At 43.2% G+C, this 22,643-nt stretch overlaps 1 protein-coding gene across 1 annotated transcript in view; it reads right to left on the bottom strand.

The window, feature by feature from the left end:
• Positions 1–2,422: 2,422 nt before the first annotated feature.
• The window catches only part of FBXO42 (F-box protein 42), a 96,655-nt gene continuing 76,434 nt past the window's right edge, over positions 2,423–22,643 (bottom strand). Inside the window, exons 5-10 of the mRNA XM_004272445.3 lie at positions 11,749–11,902; positions 10,823–10,933; positions 9,395–9,491; positions 8,857–8,913; positions 7,842–7,958; positions 2,423–7,329 (exon numbers count right to left, since the gene is read on the bottom strand). Coding sequence (XP_004272493.1) covers positions 6,214–7,329; positions 7,842–7,958; positions 8,857–8,913; positions 9,395–9,491; positions 10,823–10,933; positions 11,749–11,902 — 1,652 coding nt within the window. The 3' untranslated portion in view covers positions 2,423–6,213. The remainder of the gene's footprint in view (positions 7,330–7,841; positions 7,959–8,856; positions 8,914–9,394; positions 9,492–10,822; positions 10,934–11,748; positions 11,903–22,643) is intronic.

The raw sequence follows: 22,643 nt of genomic DNA, 5'->3' as shown, positions 1-22,643 counted from the left end.
ACTCAGCAAGTGGCTTCAGGGCTGTAGCCCCCCCGCCCCCAGGCTCCCACACGGGTGGGCAGACTCATGTCATCAGCCCCCAAATGATATTAAGTGTGCCTTTTTTTTTTTTTATTACCTACACGAAAACTGGTGTCCTTCTCTTCCTTTATCCTTTAAATGTAGGAGACACAGGAAATTGACCTATATCTGATGGAATCTGACTTCTTCTGAATGTTTTTTAAAAAATATTAATATATCTATTGCACAAGAAACACCTGTGGTTACTACAGAATATACATAAGCAAAAAACCCCTAAAATTAGCTATAATTCTACCACTTAGAAATAAGTCTGAAGTGGGTCTCTTGTAGACAGCATATATATGGGCCTTGTTTTTGTATCCATTCAGCAAGACTGTGTCTTTTGGTTGGAGCATTTAATCCATTCACGTTTAAGGTAATTATCGATATGTATGTTCCTATTACCATTTTCTTAATTGTTTTGGGTTTGTTTTTGTAGATCCTTTTCTTGTGTTTCCCACTTAGAGAAGTTCCTTTAGTATTTGTTGTAGAGCTGGTTTGGCGGTGCTTAATTCTCTTAGCTTTTGCTCGTCTGTAAAGCATTGATTTCTCCATCGAATCTGAATGAGATCCTTGCCGGGTAGAGTAATCTTGGTTGTAGGTTCTTCCCTTTCATCACTTTAAGTATATCATGCCACTCCCTTCTGGCTTGTAGAGTTTCTGATGAGAAATCAGCTGTTAACCTTATGGGAGTTCCCTCGTATGTTATTTTTTGTTTTTCCCTTGCTGCTTTCAATAATTTTTCTTTGTCTTTAATTTTTGTCAATTTGATTACTATGTGTCTCAGCGTGTTTCTCCTTGGGTTTATCCTGTATGGGACTCGCTGCGCTTCCTGGACTTGGGTGGCTATTTCCTTTCCCATGGTTAGGGAACTTTTCGACTATATATAATCTCTTCAAATATTTTCTCTGGTCCTTTCTCTCTCTCTCTCTCTCTCTCTCTCTCTTCTCCTTCTGGGACCCCTATAATGCGAACGTCTTTGCGTTTAATGTTGTCCCAGAGGTCTCTTAGGCTGTCTTCATTTCTTTTCATCCTTTTTTCTTTATTCTGTTCTGCAGCAGTGAATTCCACCATTCTGTCTTCCAGGTCACTTATCCATTCTTCTGCCTCAGTTATTCTGCTATTGATTCCTTCCAGTGTAGTTTTCATTTCAGTTATTGTATTGTTGTTCATCTCTGTTTGTTTGTTCTTTAATTCTTCTAGGTCTTTGTTAAACATTTCTTGCACCTTCTCGAACTTTGCCTCCGTTGTTTTCCCGAGGTCCTGGATCATCTTCACTATCATTATTCTGAATTCTTTTTCTGGAAGGTTGCCTATCTCCACTTCATTTAGTTGTTTTTCTGGGGTTTTATCTTGTTCCTTCATCTGGTACAGAGCCCTCTGCCTTTTCATCTTGTCTTTCTGTGAATGTGGTTTTTGTTCCACAGGCTGCAGGGCTGTAGTTCTTCTTGCTTCTGCTGTCTGCCCTCTGGTGGATGAGGCTATCTAAGAGGCTTGATGGGAGGGACTCCTAAGTGTGCCTTTGAATCCAGGCAGAATCCTTCACGAGCTAGAGGCTGAATTCAACTGGCAAACCAAAGAATAAAGTCCACAGGGAGACGAAACTACTGAGACCATTCTGACCTGATTGATGGCAGCAGCTGCTACGTACTGCTCTCAAGGCAAAAGCCTCAGGGGTTCTCATGGTGACATGTAAAAGACGACTCAGACAACTGTAGACATGCATAATCTTTAGTATGGCCATGCTCCTAACAATTTACACACACTGCCCAGCACTTTCATTCAAGATCACGTATTTTCTTCAAGGGCTAATTATAAATAACAGCCACCATTTATTAAGCATTTATTATGTGCCAGGCACTGTGCTGGTGCTCTTCATATACAACTTCAATTAATCCTCATGATCCTATAAAATAGAAACTATATTTATAGATAGGAAACTTGTAACCAAGATTAAGTAGTAAATAGCGGAAGGCAGAATTAGCCACAGGCCTATAGGGCTCAGGCCTGTGTTCTGAACCCCCATTTGCTATGCTGTTTCAAGACCCGGAGGCCCCGTGTCCTCGTCTTTGCTTAGGAGGCCAGTGATGGCGTAGATGTCATCCTGGTCCCTGGGCCTCTGCTCCAAGCTCATCACCTCTCTTGGGTCTCCAATGCAGGGTGGTACTGAGGCTCTGAAACACTGAGTCCTTCAAGCATGATGGAGAGAGCTGCTTTATTAAATGACGTCCTCATGGACGGGCAACCTCCTAGAGGAGGAGAATCTTTCCAACTACCTTGCTTCCAACTTCAATCTCCAATTGCTTTTCGTCACAGCTTGCTTTCTTTCATACTAATAAAACAGTTACGACAATTCTATCCATTTTATTTGTTAAACTGCTAAAAAGTCATTGGGGAAAACATAAACAAAAAATAAAATCGACAGAGATTTAAGTATCAATGAAATCAAATCCACTTTTCATTCCTACACTGTTATGTGCCTAAAATGATCATCTCAGGGTAAGCCACCCAGGACCCCTGAGCTGTATGGGAAACATCACTCACAGCACCAGCTTCGTCAGGGCACGACAGGTGTGCACTGACATGAACCCTGGTTGGTGGGAAGGGAGCAGAGCGAGGAGAGAGAGAGTACAGTGGAGCCAATGCCTAAGGGTTGCTTTCATTTGACAGTGAACATGGTGGAGGGAGCCACTTACTGGTGACCATGCAGAACATGCCTTCTGCAGTTCATGGGGAGGCTGCATGGGGTACAGGCTTTGAAGTTCGGCTTCCTTGCCCCTGGGTGTGTTCAGATCCTCCCCACTGACTTGTGCGCTGGTAAGAGACCACAGATAATGCAAAGCAGAGCACATCACCATACCAGGATCGTTACAAGGACAAGGACAGACAGACAAACCAACCAGGAATGTCACTCTGAAGAAGCAAAGCAGAAGGAAATCCAGAAAAATAAAGTGAAAGGAAAAGGAAGCATCCCTTTGTTCTCCATCAGCTGGTGGCTTTCTGTCCTCCAAAGTCAAGACTTCAGTTGCTTTTCTTTCTTCTTCCTCTTCTTCTATTTTAAAGAGTTTGGACACAGTTCCTAGGATAGTTCGTGGTTTCAGCTCTTGATAGAAAACTCAAATATTAAAATGAAATCAATCTCCAGAGGGCTGGGAGGAGAGTAAGCCCAGTATTGCCTTACAACTAAAATGTAAGCTTGTTTTGATACCAAATGTGTGCTTCCAAATGTATGGTGGGTGCGGTGGGTGGGTGGGTGGGTGGTGGTTTGTGGAACCCACCACCGAAGTGTAGCAGCAGGGCAGAAACATGAGCAAAAATACAGAACCCTCTCTGCTGCACAGCCTGCAAAATGAGAAAACAGGAAGCTCTGTTCAAGAGGACGGGAAGAGACTAAAATTCTCACGACGTCAATGAGGTGGCCAGTGGAGTCAATGTGACATGGGGGCTCTCAAAGGCACACTTGCAGGAATGGAAGGGGGTTAAAGCTTCAAGTAGAAACAAAATGTATTTTAAATACTTAAATATGGATAAATATTTACTTTAGGTGCTCCTGAGGGTTTAAAAAAATATTTTGCCTCATTTTCCTCAGTGAATTTTAAGACAAAGTCGGCATCATGTCAAAACCAGAGTTGTGGTTAAATCTGATCTGACTGAAGCATCCATGGCGCCGTGGAAACGGTCACCTCAGCTGAGACGCCTGAAGTTCCACTGCATGGGGCGGCTTCACAAGGGCCGGAGGAGACAGTCACCTTGACTATGTTGAGTCACTCTCCCAAGATACACGGCCACAACGCCCAGGAGCCACCAGGACCCACACCACCAGGTGCGGAAGAGGCAGATTCTTCTTCAAGAGCTGTAAACAGACAGTCTGGTTCCAAGTGGCGTGGGTAATACTGGGATGCCATGGAGTTCCGAGGAGCCAGGTTACTTTCTAAGAGAATCATCATCTCTGTTGCCTGCCTACTTGGGGAAAGTAGAAGGAATCAACAAGTTAACAGCTGGCTTAGGAAGGCCACAGGACAAAAGGAAAGATTACAAAGTTGAGATTCTGAACTTGCAGGCTTCCAAATACGTTATATTTAAGTAGGAACTGAGTTTGGAGGCACTGTCCATGCACAAATGCAATGTCATAAACAAGGTTCAGCAATAGCAGTAATGCCAAAATTGCTGATCTTCTAGGCTAGCTTTCTCTTGTGAATAAGGACCCCCACACGATCAAACAGTCTTTGCCAAAGAAGGACTGGCAACAGGCCCAGAGCAGAGAGTCTGGAAAGCTAAGTGCTGAGCTCTGAGCAGTTGGACACCACAGTAAGTAGGCACATGGTAGTTTCCTCATCTAAGGGAGCACATAGAGCAGTTTCTGGAACACATACCCCTCCCCATGAGCTGGCCCTTTCCTGGGCTTGGCACCAGGGGCGCTTTCCCACCAAGACCACATTGTAGAGCTAATGGCTAGGGGAAAGGATTTAACATGACGTTAACAGGAGAAAACAGACTTATCAGACAGACTGCTAAGAGCTGGCTGAGAGCCAGGACCCAGGGCCAGCTGTAGCAGGCTTGCGCTTGGGAAATGCTAACAAGAAAAAGGGGAGTGTGGGGATGAGAAATGCCGTGTTTTGAAATTTAAACCCTAAAGGCAAAATAAAAATCCTCTTTCTACTGATGAGAAATCACCAAAAAAATCCACATTTAAGTGGTGCCAATGTCTCCTATGTCCAGGCCGTGGTTTAGAGACTGGTAACTTGTAATTTCCTGTGTCAACCAAAGAAAATGCTCTGGTTGGTTACACCTTATCTCAGAAATGACATGAAAGTAAAAACCCAAGCCTTGTTTGGGTGACAGGTAAACAGGACAATGACAAAGAAGGAGCTGCTCCCAAGGTCAGCCACGCATCAGAGAGGCCAAGCACATGATATTCAACCCAATCACCAGTCAACAGCCAGGCAGAAAAATGCGTGTCACAAACAAGGGCAAAAGTCATTTCTAGAAGGAACCGTTATTGGGATTCTCTCCCAAGATCCATTTCCACGTTCCATAAACATGGATGGGTGTGTCCAACGTGCTTTGGAAATAAAAAGAAGCCCGTAAGGTACAACAGTATCTTTTGATGCTTCAAGGATTTCTCATGATACTGGCATCTCAGAATTCCCTACTGGTCCCCTAGTGACACCAGAAAATGGATTCCAGAAATATTTCTAAGAGATTTCTCTGGGCACCCAAGCTTAATAAAAGAAAGTGCGAAAGGTTTTAGGGCTTAAAAAATCCACATATTAAAGAAAAAGAGGGAGGGAGGGAGGGAGAGAGGAAGGAGGGAAGAAAAGCAGCCTATAAATAGCAAAGGCAGCCTCTGAGGATCAGGTTTTAAGGGAAAGAAGAAGAGAACAAATGTGGTTTTTGGCAACTGCAACGAAATATGATTGTCAGAAAATTCCACAATCAGACACCAGAATGTTTTCTGAAACATGGAGAGAGCAAAAACCAATGGACACTAGGTGTTTCTGCATAAACTTTGTTTCACGATGATCCCGGCACACAAACGTGGAACAAAATCCCTTGTTGGGTAACTTTCCTCAGTCACAAAGAGCAGAATAGGGCCAGGCACAGGGCATTACTGCAAAGAGAAGTTTTCACAGGTCCTCTGCGGGCGGGGCAGGGCGGGGAGAAGAAGAGTTTTCTACAGGTTACTTTTACCCTGCCAGCCCCTGAAGCATGGGAATCTGAAACCTCTAGTCGTGCATCTTACACATGCCCTTTCTTTTTCTAACTCTAAGAAGGCCAAATAAGATTTACAGGTGGCTCTTCAGTTTCTTTAGTAAGGTTCTGGTATTAATCTATTCCCTAAATTCTTGGTCTAGTTATCAGCAAAGTAGAAAAAGGCAGCACAGCCTCTGCTAAAACACAGCAACAATTTTATCTGAACCAGGACGGAGATCTCTCCCTCTTTGTAAACAGAGTTGGCTATATAATATATATTTATATAATTCTTTTCTTAATGGAGATTTGATCCCAGCCTGGAGTGAGTGAGGTTGGGAATTGGGGTTTGGTTTATGAGAGTAATTTTGTCCCTTGTTTTCTCAATTCTCAGTCCAAATGCTTGCACGCTGGAAAATTCCAAATTAAAAGCCACAGGAAGGGAAAGGGGTTTAGAACATATTATCTCTTTGCTCGCACAAAGTACAAGGCGTTTGTTTTTGGATAGTACTTCACATTCTGCTTCTTGTCCATGAGTCCTCCAAATATGATGAGTTCGCCCCTGCCTTGTACCACTGTATGCAGGCTGGTTTCGGGAGGTCCAACCACAGAACTGCTGTTAAATACTTTCCATTTGACTCGCCCCTTCTCCTTGGTGTCTTTAATGTCCAGCACGTACATCTGCATGGGCTTGCAGTTCATACTCTGGTACAAGGGTTTGCCAACATTTAGGGACTGTGGAGGGTGGTGGCCCAGGCGCCGGGCAATGGGAGGTAAGGAATGTCCATCTCCTTGGGCAGGCCCTGGGCGGGGAACGGGCACTGTTTCTCCACTGCTCAGGTTCTGGCTCCCAGGGGAGCCTGGAGAAGACCCCAGAGGAGGACTTAGTGCTGCGGAGGCTGGGGGGCCTTTGGACGACATTGCTTTGATGGCTTCTAGGCTCCGACGCAGGGCACCTGGGGAAACTGCTCCGGCAAGGGCACTGGCCACGTGCGGTGGGGTATGCACACCATTTGTCTGTTCAGGAGGGTGTCTCAAACTTCCCCCAACTGTTCTGCTGTCCACACCATCCATGTGACTGCTACTGGAAGCAGGTTTCGGATCCCAGTTCAGATCCATTGATCCCAATCTTAGATCTTTCTGATCTGGTAGTGACCCTCGTCGGGGGGCCAAAGAAAGTCCCATTTTTAGGTCATATCCTTCAGTGGTCGATGGAGTGCTAGGAGATATAGCCTGTACAGGACTGTCCAAGGAAGAGCCACCTACAGCTGCTGATCCTGGAGATAAGTTCCCACCATTGAGGATGGGAGAGCCATCGCCTCTGGCTGGGGAAAGGCTTCCTTCTCGGGAACTTGAGGGGGTCTGTCTTTGCGCTCTGGGCCTCAGTGTTCCCCAGCGGCCGTTAACACAGGGAGCTTCATCCATACCCCTTACCGGAGACTGAGAGCGGTATTCTCGAGGTTCGGGAACTAGGGCTGGAGGAGTGGCACTGATAGGTGATGGGCGAGAGTTCAAACTGGGGCTGAGTGGGGCTCGCCCACTAGGAGCCTGGCTGAAGACCACCACGCACTGCCCTACCTGGAAGACAAAAAACCTGTGCTCAGTTCTGATCACTCATTTAACCATCAAACATTTTATCATGAGCATCTGGGATGTGCCACGTGTTTTGTAGGTACCTGAGATGTAGAGGTGAAAAGACTGCAGTCTGCCCTCTAGGCTAGATGTGGGGATAGATGGGAACAATTTGTTGCTACAGGGAGACATGTGCTACCATCTGAATTATCTCTACAGAATAGGGGTAGAGCGGAGGAAGGAATCAAGTATTTGTTTGGGGGACCCTGGGGCAAGTTTTAGAGACAAAGAGATGCTTAAAGCTGGGGCTTGAAGGGTAAGTGGGGCCCATGTTAAGTTTTTCCATCTAGTGGCTCATGTATGTGAGAAATACCCAAAAAGCTATGGTCAGTGTCCACCTCTTTTGTGACATCAAGGGGTTTTCAATTTCCATACAAAGCTGCGTGCAAATCTGGTGAGTTAATTTGGCTTTAGAGTTTAGGACTCTCCTTGTGCTGGCCTGTCAGCTCCCTACTTACTCGGCAAGCTGGATGGCACCACAGCTCTGGGGCCCCATGGTCCTCACTGTCCACCTTGAGTGGCTGCCAGGCCCAGGGGCCTGAGTGCGTGCGCAACAACCAAGCGTCCTTGAACAGCTGCAAGAGAAGCACCGACAGCAGACTCAGGCGCGGCACACGGCACAGCACACACACAGCCGCAGTCTCAGAGTCGTGCTGCCTGCCGCAGACTGTGTGAATTCGTCAGAAAGAACAGCAAACTCTCTAGCCATTCATTCATTCATAATTACCACTGGCCTGGCACGTGAAATCGTACTTGTGACCCCATGAATCAATTTTAAGTGGTTTCGAATTTTGCCTGTGGTTTTGTGTGTGTATGTGTATCTGTGTGTGTACACTGATGAAAGGGTAGATAATATATATCCAGCATGTCTGAATCTGCATTCTTTTTTTTTTTTTTTTTTTTTTTTTTTTTTGCGGTACGCGGGCCTCTCACTGCTGTGGCCTCTCCCGTCGCGGAGCACAGGCTCCGGACGCGCAGGCTCAGTGGCCGTGGCTCACGGGCCCAGCCGCTCCGCGGCATGTGGGATCTTCCCGGACCGGGGCACGAACCCGTGTCCCCTGCATCGGCAGGCGGACTCTCAATCACTGTGCCACCAGGGAAGCCCTGAATCTGCATTCTTAAATAAATTCCATGTGAACTCTGGCCATTATCCACCTGCTTTTCTGTCCCACCCATCCTTGAAAAAATGACAGCAGCAAACCTTATAGCCCAAAGACTAAGTGGGAGTTAGGAAGACTTTAGATATGAATATTCAATAGACGAATGTCTCTGATGAAAAGCTTCCTTCCGCAAAAAGAGAGTGGAGAAGAAGGCCAGAAAATACAAAGGCTACATACCCAAAGTGGAAAAGGTATTTTCTAAATAAAAATGCTACAGAAATGGCCTTGTACACTTTTACAAGATGAGACAGGGGAAGCAAGTTTTGAATACTTAGCAGCATGTACATGGGAACGCCATACCAGCAATACTCACAGCATTGGGACCACCACACCCTCCAAGGATTAAAATAGTTGTATCATCTATGACAATCTGGGGAGATGAAGAAATTTAAAATAAACCTACAAAGACACAGGCATCTGACCTCCTATACTTCAGTGGTAAATGAAAACAGTCTACTCAGCTCCCAAATGAGAGTATTCTATTTACCATAAGATCTCCATTACCCAAACCATGTCAATTCTGATCCTTGTAAACAAATTACTGATGATTCACCTGAATGGATTCTTTGTTGATCAAACATTATTAACATGAGAGTGCCAACCACATAAAATGCAGGGTTCTCTTGAAAAATAAAAAAGCAAAGTAAATGCTTTCAGGAGAGGCATAATATAAAGCCAACAAAAATAATGATAACCCATTAGAAGTTGAAAAATAAATACCAGCAAGAAAGAATGATAAATTCTCTTTGGCTTATGTATGTTGGCATCTTACCTGCCTCCCTCCTCCCTCTCCTGTCCTAACTGAAAGATGCTACAGTGTTTGCTGAATAGTTATTTTAATTTCTGAGCACCTGAGATTGGCCACCTCGAGGATGAGGACTAGGGCCAGAGATGTTCGGCTTGGACCACGCCCACTGCTCGAGGTCAAGGACCCAGACATCGTTGCTCCTATAAGACAAGGACAAAAGAATGAAGCAGTTGGGAGCTCTCAGGGACCTCAAGAACTGATATAAATGAAGTTACATTCATAAGGATGCCCCCCAAGAGTGCCATGCTCATAGCTAGCACTCAACTATATTTTTCTTACCCTCCTTTCCCTGGAAAGGAGAGCTTCAAACCTTTGCTCTTTCCATTGACCCATAAGGCCTCATTTGAGTCATGCCTGTAGCCAAACAATAATACCTAAAGTTAGAGTTAATTAATTGGTGATAGCAGGAAATAGATACTAGTCATGATACAGTCTTTCAAAGGCAAAACCCACAAGGAAGAGAAAAAAATTATTCAAAAGGCAGTTCTATCTTTGTCCAGGAGATAAAGATTTATTGACTTCGGCTACAAAAGGTAATTTCACCATGGCTAATGAAAGCTGCAGTTTTATCAAGGACAAATTGGCATCTCCAACCCTCAAGGGACCAGTATGGCAAGGACAGACTCCTAAATGGCAGTCTCTATTTTACAGTCCCCTCTCTATGGTCATTTATTCACACACAGAAACACAGGAGTAAGAGCTCCAATACCTTAAGCCCTAAACCCTCTCATCTGGAGGGTAGAGCTCACATTGTCTCCTCCATACCGTTTTAAAATAAGAAGATGGAAAGTACCCTGAGGGGGAACAGGGTTGGATCTGGAATGGTTTTATTGCTGACAGCTCATCAACTTCCATTTCAAAGCACAGAGGAAACGACCGCTACTGCTGCTAACGCCAAAGCAGACACACAGTGATTCACAGACTCTGCTCTGGGCCTGGCCTGGGCTGGCCAGTCGTGGCCAGAGGTGGAGGGCAGTGGGCAGGGAGAACCACCTCACAGGGGATGTCAGGCCTGACACAGTTTTCTTGCTCCTACCCATTCCCTCAATTCATCCTATTTGGAGAGTGAACCATTTCCACCTGTCCTGTCAATCTACCTCTCTCCTTCTCTAAAGCTGGGCCATAAAGGAGAAGAAGGAAAAGTACTCTGCTTCTTGGAGGGTGGCCTTCTGTAGGCACAGGTAGAAACAGACAAGGTGGAGGCCCCATCAGAACTTGATCCCACTGAACTGAACCACATATCAAGCAAAACAGAGGTTCTACAGAGCCCTGATTCTATGGAGCAAGTTTTTCAACTTATTGGTCTACGACTAGAATCAAAAAATGGAATACTAGGGGGTGAGATAATTATTGGATTAATTAGAACCATGCTCAGGAATACTGACCCTGACTAGTTTACTTTTCTGACCTAGTTTACTCTTCCAGGAGTATTTACGTTCAGGTTGACAGCGAGCAAACCAAATATACTTACATCTGCCGGGATCCTAGGGAGCCACCAAAGACAATCATTTTATCGTCTATCACACAAGAAGAATGCCCAGCCATGGGAGGTGGGCCATGGGTTGTCACAATGCAGTTCCACCTAATACAGAAAGACAGGAGGAAGCCAAGAAGTCAGCCCCTCTGCTTCTGGTCTTGTGTGTTTAAGGTGGAAAACAGTAAGCAGGCATCCATTTAAAATGACAATCCTATCACCTTCAGTAGAGAAACTGTTAGGATAATATATGGAGGATGCCACAAGGTATTTATGCCTTTTCTACGAATCTGCTAGCGTTATGTACACTTTCAGCTTCTCAATGTGTATGGCTTGGAGGCAGAGTGATGAGAAAACAATGACAAGGGATTCCACTATGGTTCCTTAGCTGCTTGGGACTAGTTTGCTGAAGGAACCCCACCTGCTATTTCTTCCTAGAGGCCTGATCTGATCAGTGGCGGCTGCCAAGAGCCCTGTACTAAGCAGTCCATTACAAGGAACAGAGGTTACTGTCATTTAAAAAAGACAAGTTTGTAAAACAACTGGGAGTCAGTCTTGGGGACAAAGCAGGGAGTAAAGAATCGTCTGGATCCACAGCACTCCTGGGGAGTCAGCAGCCAAAGCTGAAGAGCTCTCTATTCTTCAACTGTCTCATTCATTTTTCTTGGAAGAGGAATAAATGTCTTCTACATTTTCTCTTTGGAATAAGCGTTCTTAACTTCAAGTTTTAAGGGGGTCCTGTAAACCCTCTGAAACTGTAGGCAAAATCTGTGCATATGTAAAAATTTTGTTTTTCTGGGAAAAGAGTCCAAAGCTTTCATCAAATTCTCAAAGAGATTCCTGGACACACACAAAAAGGTAAGGAATCCAAACATTTTAAATCTTCTGCTCCAGATTGAAAGGACCTTATCCTTGTGGCTTACCAGTTTTTAGAGGGTGAGTAAGTATGTATTTCATCAAAGAACCTCTCTGGTTGGTGTAGGGGGTAAGGGCTTGGCCGTGTCCAACCACCAAACAGCACCAGCAGGTCCTTGTATACAACCAGAGTCGCGCCAGCTTTGGGGGAAGGATAGGACCCTGGGAGAAGTCAATAACAGCATGGTTAGGATTCAGGGCCTCACAAAAAACCATAAGTAGGCTGTCTATAGATCACCTTTTCCTGGAAGAGTGGCAAAACAGGAACCAATACTACAAAGCATAAGGGAGAGGAGGAGACAAAACTGGGTTTGCAGGTCTGAGAGAAAACCATCCCCAATTTATACGTCTTTTATAACTGAAGTAAAGAAACCTGAATTAGAGGAAAGTTACTTAGTCTCTCTCAGGCTTAGTTTGCTCACCTGAAATTAGGGATGAGCGTATATATCTCATAAGGTGGTTTTGAGTATTAAACAGTATATTCAAAGCACCTAGCACAGTGCCGGGCACATAGCAGGTACTCAATAAATGTTGACTCTCCTGTCCGTCCCTTCAATAAGCTTAACAGAGATCACAAACGAAAGCATGTAAAGGATCCGGGGAGGAGTATATATAAGGCTAGATACAACTTAAAAATAACTGCTGCTAACAAACATAGGTTTAAAAAAAAAAAAAAAAAAAGGAGGCAGAATGCAGTTCTCATTTGTCCTATAAGTCAAATGTTAACATAGTGACCTTTGGGCCCCTAGCTATGGGCCTCACTAGCACAATGGAAGCGGACTTTCAAGGCTTGATATGAAAGCATTCCAATGAAACTGCAGCCAAGAGTGGCTACTAAGGCCCTCCAGGCTGGACCTCTGAGCCATGATTTCACATTTCAAAACAATAGAAATCTGGCTTACGCTGGAAAACTTTATGGCTAACAAATGTCCCACAGGAGCATCATTTGTCAGAGCTTCTTGTCTTTGACACAATAACTATTTCTCCCAATCTCTTACTCTACCTGCCACCTTTAGTTTGCTTAAGACCAAAGTAATTTGTCTCATCCAGTATTTACTAATACTGGAATATTAAAAAGAATTTTTGTTGTTGTTAAAGCTACAGGATCTATTTTTCAAAGGAAATCTTAAGCAGAAAGAAGCCCAGCAGTATATTAACATGATAGCTGTTGAGGTGCTCCAATTTAAATGGATAACTTGGCCTCCCCCTTCAGCAAGGGGTATGGGAACACAGTTTGAAAAGCCCTACTCAGTCTGCTTTAATGGTGTTGATTACACAGTCCTGAGGTTGAGAAGGTGAAGAAGAGGACTGTCTTCCCTGGGATGCAACTTAAGAGTAACAACATGAGGAAAGTCCCTGGCAGTTTAGCGGTTAGGACTCTGTGCTCTCATTGCTGAGGGCCTGGGTTTAACTCCTGGTCAGGGAACTAAGATCCCACAAGCCTCGTGGTGTGGTTAAAAAAAAAAAAAAAAAAAAAGGAGTAACAACATGATTTACTAGGAAGGTACTGGCACTCAGAATATGGAGTGAGCATCAGATATTTTGAATACTTTTCTAATAGAACACACATCAATCCAGACCAGGATCTGACCACAGAAACAAGTCTTCTCTAGGAATGGTTCTTGCTGAGACACTAGGTGAAGTATTCCATGAGTCACTTCTTGCTATCCTCATATCTCACAGGAATCACGACTAAGGGGGCTACTCATGATATGTTGTCTTTCATACAATCTCATGATTTCTGGTTAAAAACTTTTGCCCTCCTAGGAGGAAGCCTCCTAGCCCAACTAGAAAGCCTAACTAATACAACAGTCTAGTTAAAATGCTAGTGTTACCCCCAAATGATTTAATTTGTGAAATACCAAACAAAGCTTCAAGTTCTTGCCCCTACTTTGGAACTCCTAAGTACTGTGAAAAAGTGGGAAAAAGCTAATAAAATATGTAACAGGGGCTTCCCTGCTGGCGCAGTGGTTGACGGTCCGCCTGCACATGCAGGGGACGCGGGTTCGTGCCCCGGTCCGGAAAGATCCCACATGCCGCGGAGCGGCTGGGCCCGTGAGCCATGGCCGCTGAGCCTGCGCGTCCGGAGCCTGTGCTCCGCCACGGGAGAGCCCGCAACAGTGAGAGGCCCGCGTACCGCAAAAAAAAAAAAAAAAAAAAATATGTAACAGACTTCAGCAGAGTAGTAGCTTAAAAACTTTCCAGACTAAAATTTGGATTTGAATTTGAGATACTGGAAATCCCAGCTTTTAAACTGAGTGTATAAAGTGAAGAAGCAGAGAATTCCCTGGTGGTCCAGTGGTTAGGATTCTGCGCTCACTGCCGAGGGCCCAGGTTCTATCCCTGGTTGTTGAACTAAGATCCCGCAAGCGGCAAGGTGCACCCTCCCCCCACAGAAAAGTGAAGCAGCATACCAAGGTTCCCCCAATAAGCAAAACATGGAAACAAACAAAAATAGGATTTTTAACTTAAAATGAGCAGTTTGTATCAAAAAAGTTTAAGTGCATATGCTTTGAATCAGAAATTCCATTTCTAGGGATTAATCTAACAAGATAGCTGAGCAAATGAAAAAAGAAAAGATACAAGGATGCTTATTTGCAGTGTTTAAATAGATCAAGGAATATCCATATAAAAGAGTGGTTGGGAAAATTAAATGACTTAAATCACATAATGCATTTAGGACAGTGCCTGGTATTGTTATTATCATTGCTAAAGCAAATTAATACGACGTTAATACCAGGTCAATTGGCCACAGACATCTGATAGTACTGCTTTCTACATGGCACAAAGTTTATGAGAACAGAACTGAACTGGTGGACATATTTAACTACTACAATATGATTACAGTATTCCTGGCAGAGTAACTATTTAGCTCAAGAAAGTACAATAGAAATGAAATTGTAACTGATGCTACATGATATGAAAAGGAGGTCTTCCCAAGTCCCAGAAGGGTAACTCAAATATACCGAACTATGATTTGGAAACAAAAACCAATGGTTAACATGATAAGACTAGTTAGGGTTTGCTCTTTCATGTGTACTATGTATTTCCTATAATATCTTTTGAAATAAATTACCAATACTTTACGAGGCAAGGCAAACCAATGTTTACCACTGCTGGGTGTAAAGAGATTACAAATGTAGTATAAGAATACATACCTCTTAAGGGGAAAAACTAGTCATAGAATCAAAAAGAGTGTTTGTAAAACATAACAACATGTAAAATCAAACCCAAGTAAAGACTATACTTTAGACCTGCATGCCCAACACAGTCACCATTTAGCCACATGTGCTAGTGACTACTGAATTGGAAAGTACAGATACACAACACTTCCAGCATTACAGAGACAGTACTACTTTAGACAAACGATTTTAACTTTATAAATTCTATGCCTATGTTCACAGGGTATGGGGAAAGTGGTAGGGACGGATGGGTGACCTGACTGACTTTTAAGAGAAATTACAATTACTGCTACTTGAAACTATTACTGGGACTTCCCTGGTGGTGCAGTGGTTAAGAATTTGCCTGCCAATGCAAGGGACACGGGTTTGAGCCCTGGTCTGGGAAGCTGCCACACGCCGCAGAGCAACTAAGCCCGTGTGCCACAACTACCGAGCCCATGTGCCACAACTACTGAAGCCCGTGTGCCACAACTACTGAAGCCCGTGTGCCTAGAGCCCATGCTCTGCAACAAGAGAAGCCACTGCAATGAGAAACCCGTGCACCACAATGAAGAGTAGCCCACACTCGCTGCAACTAGAGAAAGCCTGCGTGCAGCAACGAAGACCCAACGCAGACAAAAATAAAATTAATTAATAAAAAATAAAGTTAAAAGACTTTTAAAAAGCCTATTACTACTGCTACTAATGATAATGACTAATATTTATTGAGCATTTATTATATGCTAAGCACATTTCTAAGTACTCTGCATGTATTAAGTAATTTAATCCTTCCAAAACTCTAGTTTTACCTCCATTTTATGTTTTTTTTGTTTTTGGCCATACCACACAACATGTGGGATCTTAGTTCCCAGACCAGGGATCAAACCCGTGCCCACTGCAGTGGAGGTGTGGAGTCTTAACCACTGGACCACCAAAGAAGTTCCTTTATTTTCATTTTACAGATGAGAATACCGAGGCATAATTTATACTCATTCTCTAGATTGTTCTTCATGCACACAGATACATTCCTTCTGAGTAGTTACCACAGACAAGTCAGGCACCTCAAAAGGTCTGAGTGTTTCAAAGCTGAAAAAGTTCTTTCCTAGATCTTTTTAAGTTCCTTTGTATTAAAAAAAATTTTTTTAATTGAAATATAGTTGATTTACAACCTAAATCTTTATTTTCTTTCTTTCTTTCTTTTTCTTTCTTTCTTTCTTCCTTCCTTCTTCCTCCCTCCCTCCATTCTTCCTTCCTTCCTTCCTCCCTCCCTCCCTCTCTCCCTCTCTCTCTCCCTCTCTCCCTTTCTCTCTCTCTCTCTCTCTCTCTTTCTCTCTTTCTCTCTTTCTGCGGGCCTCTCACTGTTGTGGCCTCTCCCGTTGTGGAGCACAGGCTCTGGACGTGCAGGCTCAGCAGCCATGGCTCACGGGCCCAGCCGCTCCGCAGCATGTGGGATCTTTCTGGACCAGGGCACGAACCCACGTCCCCTGCATCGCCAGGCGGACTCTCAACCACTGCGCCACCAGGGAAGCCCTACAACCTAAATCTTAATTAATTAAAGCCACAGACCTAGAACAGACAGAGAGATAAGTAAATTGAACAGAAGGCTATTCTTAGGATCTCTTTTCCACAAGGCTCTGGGTCACACTCTACCTCTAATATAGACAGGACCCTTTATTTGTTCTCCAGGCTCTCCAAAGAAAGTAAACTGGGACCAGTGACAATGATAAATCAATCCTTAAGGATTATCTTAAATAAGGGCTTCCTGAAATGACTTCTCAAATATCTTGACCTTTAAGAAAGCCAAAAAATTTCCCTCTACTCCTTATCCAAAGAAGTAGGAGAATCCTCTCATCCAAAATTTCCAAGGTCTGTTTTGTCACATATGGAACCTTTAATTTCAGCATCATACTATCTTGACAGCTATATAGAGTCATACTGAAAAGTTAAATTGTGCTTCTCCACCTCAATTTATAAGGAAAGTGGGGGGAAAATTACCCTACAGGAACAAATGAAGCAGGGGGGAGGGAGGGCACAGAATTCAACATACAACCTCTGTACAGTTGGTGCAGCAACAAGAGGTCAAAGACACTGGTGTGTCAAATTTTCTGTGACCCAATCATACACGTAATGCTTACATTATTTGTTGCAAATTGGATACTTTAAAATTCCTGTTACTTGAAGAAATCAATATTGTAAAGCCTTTGCCAAGAGCCCCTAATTTTATCATTTTTAAAATTTACATATTTCCTATTTTGAATTTGTTTAAAGCACAGGGTCTTCAATTCTCCTCCCAATTATCTTAATGCAAGGTCCACGAATGAATTAAATTTATGGTGAGATCAGAGACTGCAGAGGTCAATGAATTTTGGCAATTTCTGTATCTTAAAGAATAAACAGTCTATTTATCCGAGTTCTGGAAAGCAAACAATATCTTTACCAGAATTCTCAGAAAAACAAGAAAACTCATTTTCAAATTACATACCTTTATTTGCTGTTTTAAAGTTCCAAGAAAAGCAAGCTATGTAAAGAGTAGTATTTACAAACTTTATTAAAAAACAAACAAACAAACAAAACGACCATACGTTATTGGGCAAGGAAAGTAACTTTTATATGGACTATGCCTAGATAAAATATCAGGTCCTAAACTTTGAAGAACTACACCTATGTGCAAGCAATTCATTCCACACAGTAGCTAGAATGACATCACATGGTTGTTTAACACACCCACCTGTGACATTAGAGAGGGGATGAGTCACTGGAAATCTTGTACAGTACAGGGCAGTCTGACAACAGAAGACCTTCCACAGTTAAAAGGCCCATCATCATCACGGTGACGTATGATAAAATAAATACCCTTCCTTCAAGAAAACTTATAAATGGAGGTTTTCTACTCATTAGGACCTTTCTCGGCCTGCCTTCAAAATATGAGGTCACTGGGGCTCTAGACAGTCTAAATATCATTGTAACACAGAAGTGGGGTTAGAAAGGGTGTCACTCCCAAATCGGTTCTCATCAAGCACCACAGGACCAAATATGCCCACGTCAGACTTGGACAGACATGTTACTTAAGCTCGTTCCTCCCAGAGCTGATGGCTATCCTCACCGGCTTCTTTCCCCAAACACTAAAGGCTTCTAATCACACAGGAGATATGATCAATGGAGCAAGTTTCAAAACAAGGCACAAGCCAAAAAGGCATCTGTGGGAAACTGGATAATCTGATAGGCACCCTATACACAGAACTAACATTCCCTAAAATCACTAATTGGCTCACATGTTTCCCAAGATTCCTATGAAATCAGAAGAAATTTTCACATATGAAAGGCAGTGGTAGAATTACAAGGCATTCTCGTTTACTTTTGCAAAGACGATGGTAAAACAGTGAAGCGATGCCAAATTCTGGTTTGGTTTCTACGCCACTTTCCCACAACTGCGGTGTCTACTCACGTAGACCCTAGCACTAGAAGAGAAGCGCGATTGTTTGTTTGATACAAGATAAAACAAGCACCCATTCTAATTGGGGGTGCCTGTATTTTATGCATGGCTAAAAAGCTACTTTTACTTCTCCATACTGTGAGCATTATTTATTAATATTATTGGTTTACTATTCAGATGTTATAGTTACCATTCCCCTCGAGCTGTAGTTCTCAAACTTCAGTTGTATCAGAAGTAGCTGAAGGACTTGTTACAACACAGATTGCTGCGACCCATTTCTGAGTTTCCTATTTAGTAGGTATGGGGTAGGGTCCATGAAGTTGCATTTCTAACAAGTTCCCAGGTGATGCTGATGTTTGGGGACTAGACTTTGAGAACCATGTTGCAGAGAGTTAAATAATCCTTGGGTGAACCTGTTAGAAAATGCTCGAAGATGACATTAAAAGGGCATGTGGTCAGCCTTTTGACTTTTTCCCCAGTTTATATGATTTTCCTTAACACTGAATCTATCCAGACTTCTTTTATACATACACTCTGTTTATGACTATATGAACATGGGTCCAAAGTGGGTTTTCCCTGACAAGTGCTTTGATTAAAGGGGTGCTGAGGGGCTTCCCTGGTGGCGCAGTGGTTGAGAGTCCGCCTGCCGATACAGGGGACACCGGTTCGTGCCCCAGTCCGGGAAGATCCCACATGCCGTGGAGCCGCTGGGCCCGTGAGCCGTGGCCACTGAGCCTGCGCATCCGGAGCCTGTGCTCCGCAACGGGAGAGGCCACAACAGTGAGAGGCCCGCGTACCGCCAAAAAAAAAAAAAAAAAAAAAAAGGGGGCTGCTGAAAGGAACTACTTTAACATTTTCAATACACAAATATTTCCTTGGTCATCCTCATCTACATGTTACTGAACCTAGACTCTTCAAAAATAAATAAATGGAAAAAAATTGTTCCACCTACTGCTTTCAGACAAGTCACTTTAAGACTTATTTACAGCAACATAAGTGACTTGCTAATAGTTCTCCATGACTCTGAAAATAGAAAGATCTAATACTAGGAATTAGGTACGTATAAGAGGCAAAGTTTGAAAACAAGAAAACTACGAGCATGAAAAATTTTACCAAGGGAGACTCACTAGCATGCCAATTAATCCAGAAGAAAAGCACTGGACAAAAACATCTCCACTTCACTCATGGAATTACAGAATGCTTTGGTGTGTGATTTGCTTTTTTAAAAAGGGGGTCTAAATTGCTTCTTAACTGGAAGTCAAAAACTTTTCCCTGGATGCTTTCAAATAATTACTATTTTGTAGTAATGATGCCAAAGGGGACATTAAAGAATGAATAATGGGACTGAGGTTTCAGGGCATACTCTCCATCTCATATTAACAACTCCTCACTCGCACTCACTTCCTCAGGGTAGGTCCAATGAAAGGCATTCACTCGCAGCTCCAAATGAGGTACTCTCGTCTATCCCACACAAAACTGGCCTTGAGGGCAAAATAAGACCAGATAGACCAGATTAACCAACAACCCTACCTCACAGTTTCTCTTCTGTGGGTACTCGTCTGTGGTAGTGAGGAGCCTGAGTTGGTGTGTGTGGGGGGGGGGGGGGGAGGGAGTAGGGGGAGATGAATTTTGCTGATAGGACCCAAGCTGGGTCTTGGGAAGTGGACCAAGCCCTTGGTGTGACAGAGCTGTCATTATGGTAGTGTGTGAAGTGACTGACCTTGGTAGCACGAGTCACAGGTCAAGAGAAGGATAATTTGGAGAGGTATTTCCCAGAACACCACATTAGCATCTGAAATCAGAAAACCTAGAGGGCACAAGAAGATAGTCTGGCACTTATAACGTAGGAGGGAAGAGACCCTTTAAAGAAAAACTACTGGAGTTATAATTTAACTGCTTACATCTCTAAACTGGTTTGATTTTATAGGTAATACTTTGTAATCAGAACAAGAAAAGCATGTTTCATGGTTTTATGACTTGAGGAAGGGGGAGACAAAAGGAAAACAGAAGAACACAATTCATGAGTATAAAGTCTGTCTTGGGCACTCTAAACACCTTGAAGACTAATAACTATTCAGAATGGTCTCCAAAGTATGCAGCCAGGACCACAGAGGTTCTATCTGGAACAGATATCAGTTTCTCTTCAGCTAATGAAAATGTTTCCAATTGAACTTCAATGTGGCCAATAATAATTATGTTGAGTCTCCTCAATTATTTACATGCCCAGGGAAGATACAAAACTATAATGCCTATTTTAAAGAACAAAGGTAGGAGATAAATATAGAGTTACTCTTTGGCAAAGTCACTACAGAACCCCTAAACTCCTGCTTTCCAAGACTTGATTCTAGCCAACTGTGCTCTTTAATTCTAAAATAGGGACTTAAGTTAGTCACCAAGGACATGGTACTGGATGCAAAAGAACTAAGTTCTTCTAGACATGGCTTTCTTCAGGACCAGCACATTCCTTCCCATGCTGGGCTAAAGACCTCCTAGGGGAGGGAGGGGTGAATGGAGAGGGACAACCTTTATCTCACCTCAATCTAAGCATTTAGGACAGTGCTGAAATTATCCATTTAGAATCTCCCAATAAGATTATATTATTATATTATCCTAAAGAACAGGAACTATTTCTCATGAAAATGTTTGCAGAACTGAACCCCTCCAAGGAAGCCCAATGGTTACGGGCTGGGATAAGACCTGGCTCCAGTTAATCACAACCTACCCTGGAGGTATCAGTGTGCCTTTCAGCAGGGGAAAGACCAAACACTTCTTTAGGTGTTCCCCTCACACTCCAATTTTTTTTTTTTCCTTTTCCTATTTTTTTCCTCAGTTGCAACATGGTCAGAAAGTTTCTGATTGATATCAAAACAACTCACTAATATTAGACAAAGCTTGTCTGGATCTCAGGCTTCATGGCACACATTTTCATTATTACAATTATACCCATATCTTTAAAAACATCACTCCCTGGGTCATTTACAGAACATCCAAAACAAGAGGAACTTTTTTAATAGGCATGAGAAACTTTTAGATCCTGTATAACTATATAGGCCATAGGCATGAACAAAAAGAAATTCCCGGTTGGCACTGTTTTCACTTCTAAACAAACCCACATGAAAGACCACTTGATAAATAAGGCAGCACTTATCAGTTAAAAACTAACAACATGAAAACCAGTAACAGTTCCTTGTTACCATTTTAAGTAGTCTTTTGATTCAATTTCTGGGGAAGGAGATGAGGTCCAGAGTCTGAGTTTAATCTGGTAATTTGTTAATTGCAGTTCTCAGGGTGGGGGGTAGGGGTGGGGTGCCCTTTTAAGTGGTTCTGTTTAGAAGTCAAAACAATGTTGCTAGTCATAAAGTTTCTGGCCTGGTAACAAAACAGGAAAATCCTAGTCAGGCAGGAGAGAGCTAAACTGAAATATGGTATAACCTTATTTATTCTCTTCCTTAGAGGACTAAAGTTCACCCAGATTTGTGCTATGCAAATTTCCCCACTCTTCTCTCCACCAGGAGAGAATGTGTACCCACCTTAGAAAAGCATGTATTCTGGAAAAATCCCAGGATCTGAACTTTATAAATAAACAGAAAGGATTCCTTCCTTTCCTAGGGGAACCCACTGGCTCTGCTCTCATTCACATCTCCCGAGACCACCACAGATCCAGGCTGTTCCAGGATTGCATAGGGCTAGAGGAGACAAGGAGAAATCACCAACTCATAAAGAAGATTAACCAGGAACGGGTCCATGAAGCAGGAAGGAGCTCACTCAACAAAGAATTTAAAGTAGTCACTTAACATCCAATGCCTTCCTCAAAGCGATTAACACTATGGTATCTGGGCCCTGGGTGCCTTCCTACTATGAAAACAAAAAAAATGGAGATGGAGATTCAAATATGTCAGAGTTATTTTTTTTTAAATCACATAATCTTAATAAAAACAACTAGTCTTGGGCTTCCCTGGTGGCGCAGCAGTTAAGAATCCGCCTGCCAGTGCAGGGGACACGGGTTCGTTTCCTGGTCCAGGAAGATCCCACATGCCACGGAGCAACTAAGCCCACGTGCCGCAACTTCTGAGCCTGCGCTCTAGAGCCCGTGAGCCTCAACTACCGAAGCCCACATGTCTAGAGCCTGTGCTCCACAACAAGAGAAGCCCCCGAGATGAGAAGCCCGTGCACCACAACGAAGACCCAACTCAGCCAAAAATAAATAAAGAAATTTCAAAACAAAATAAAACAACTAGTCTTAAAAATAAATTGTACCAGGGAATCCTGTGGCAGTCCAATGGTTAGGACTTGGCGCTTTCACTGCCAG

This window comes from Orcinus orca, chromosome 1, assembly GCF_937001465.1.
Source record: "Orcinus orca chromosome 1, mOrcOrc1.1, whole genome shotgun sequence".
In the NCBI taxonomy this organism is placed as follows: domain Eukaryota; kingdom Metazoa; phylum Chordata; class Mammalia; order Artiodactyla; family Delphinidae; genus Orcinus; species Orcinus orca.
This window is presented reverse-complemented; position numbering and strand designations above follow the sequence as displayed.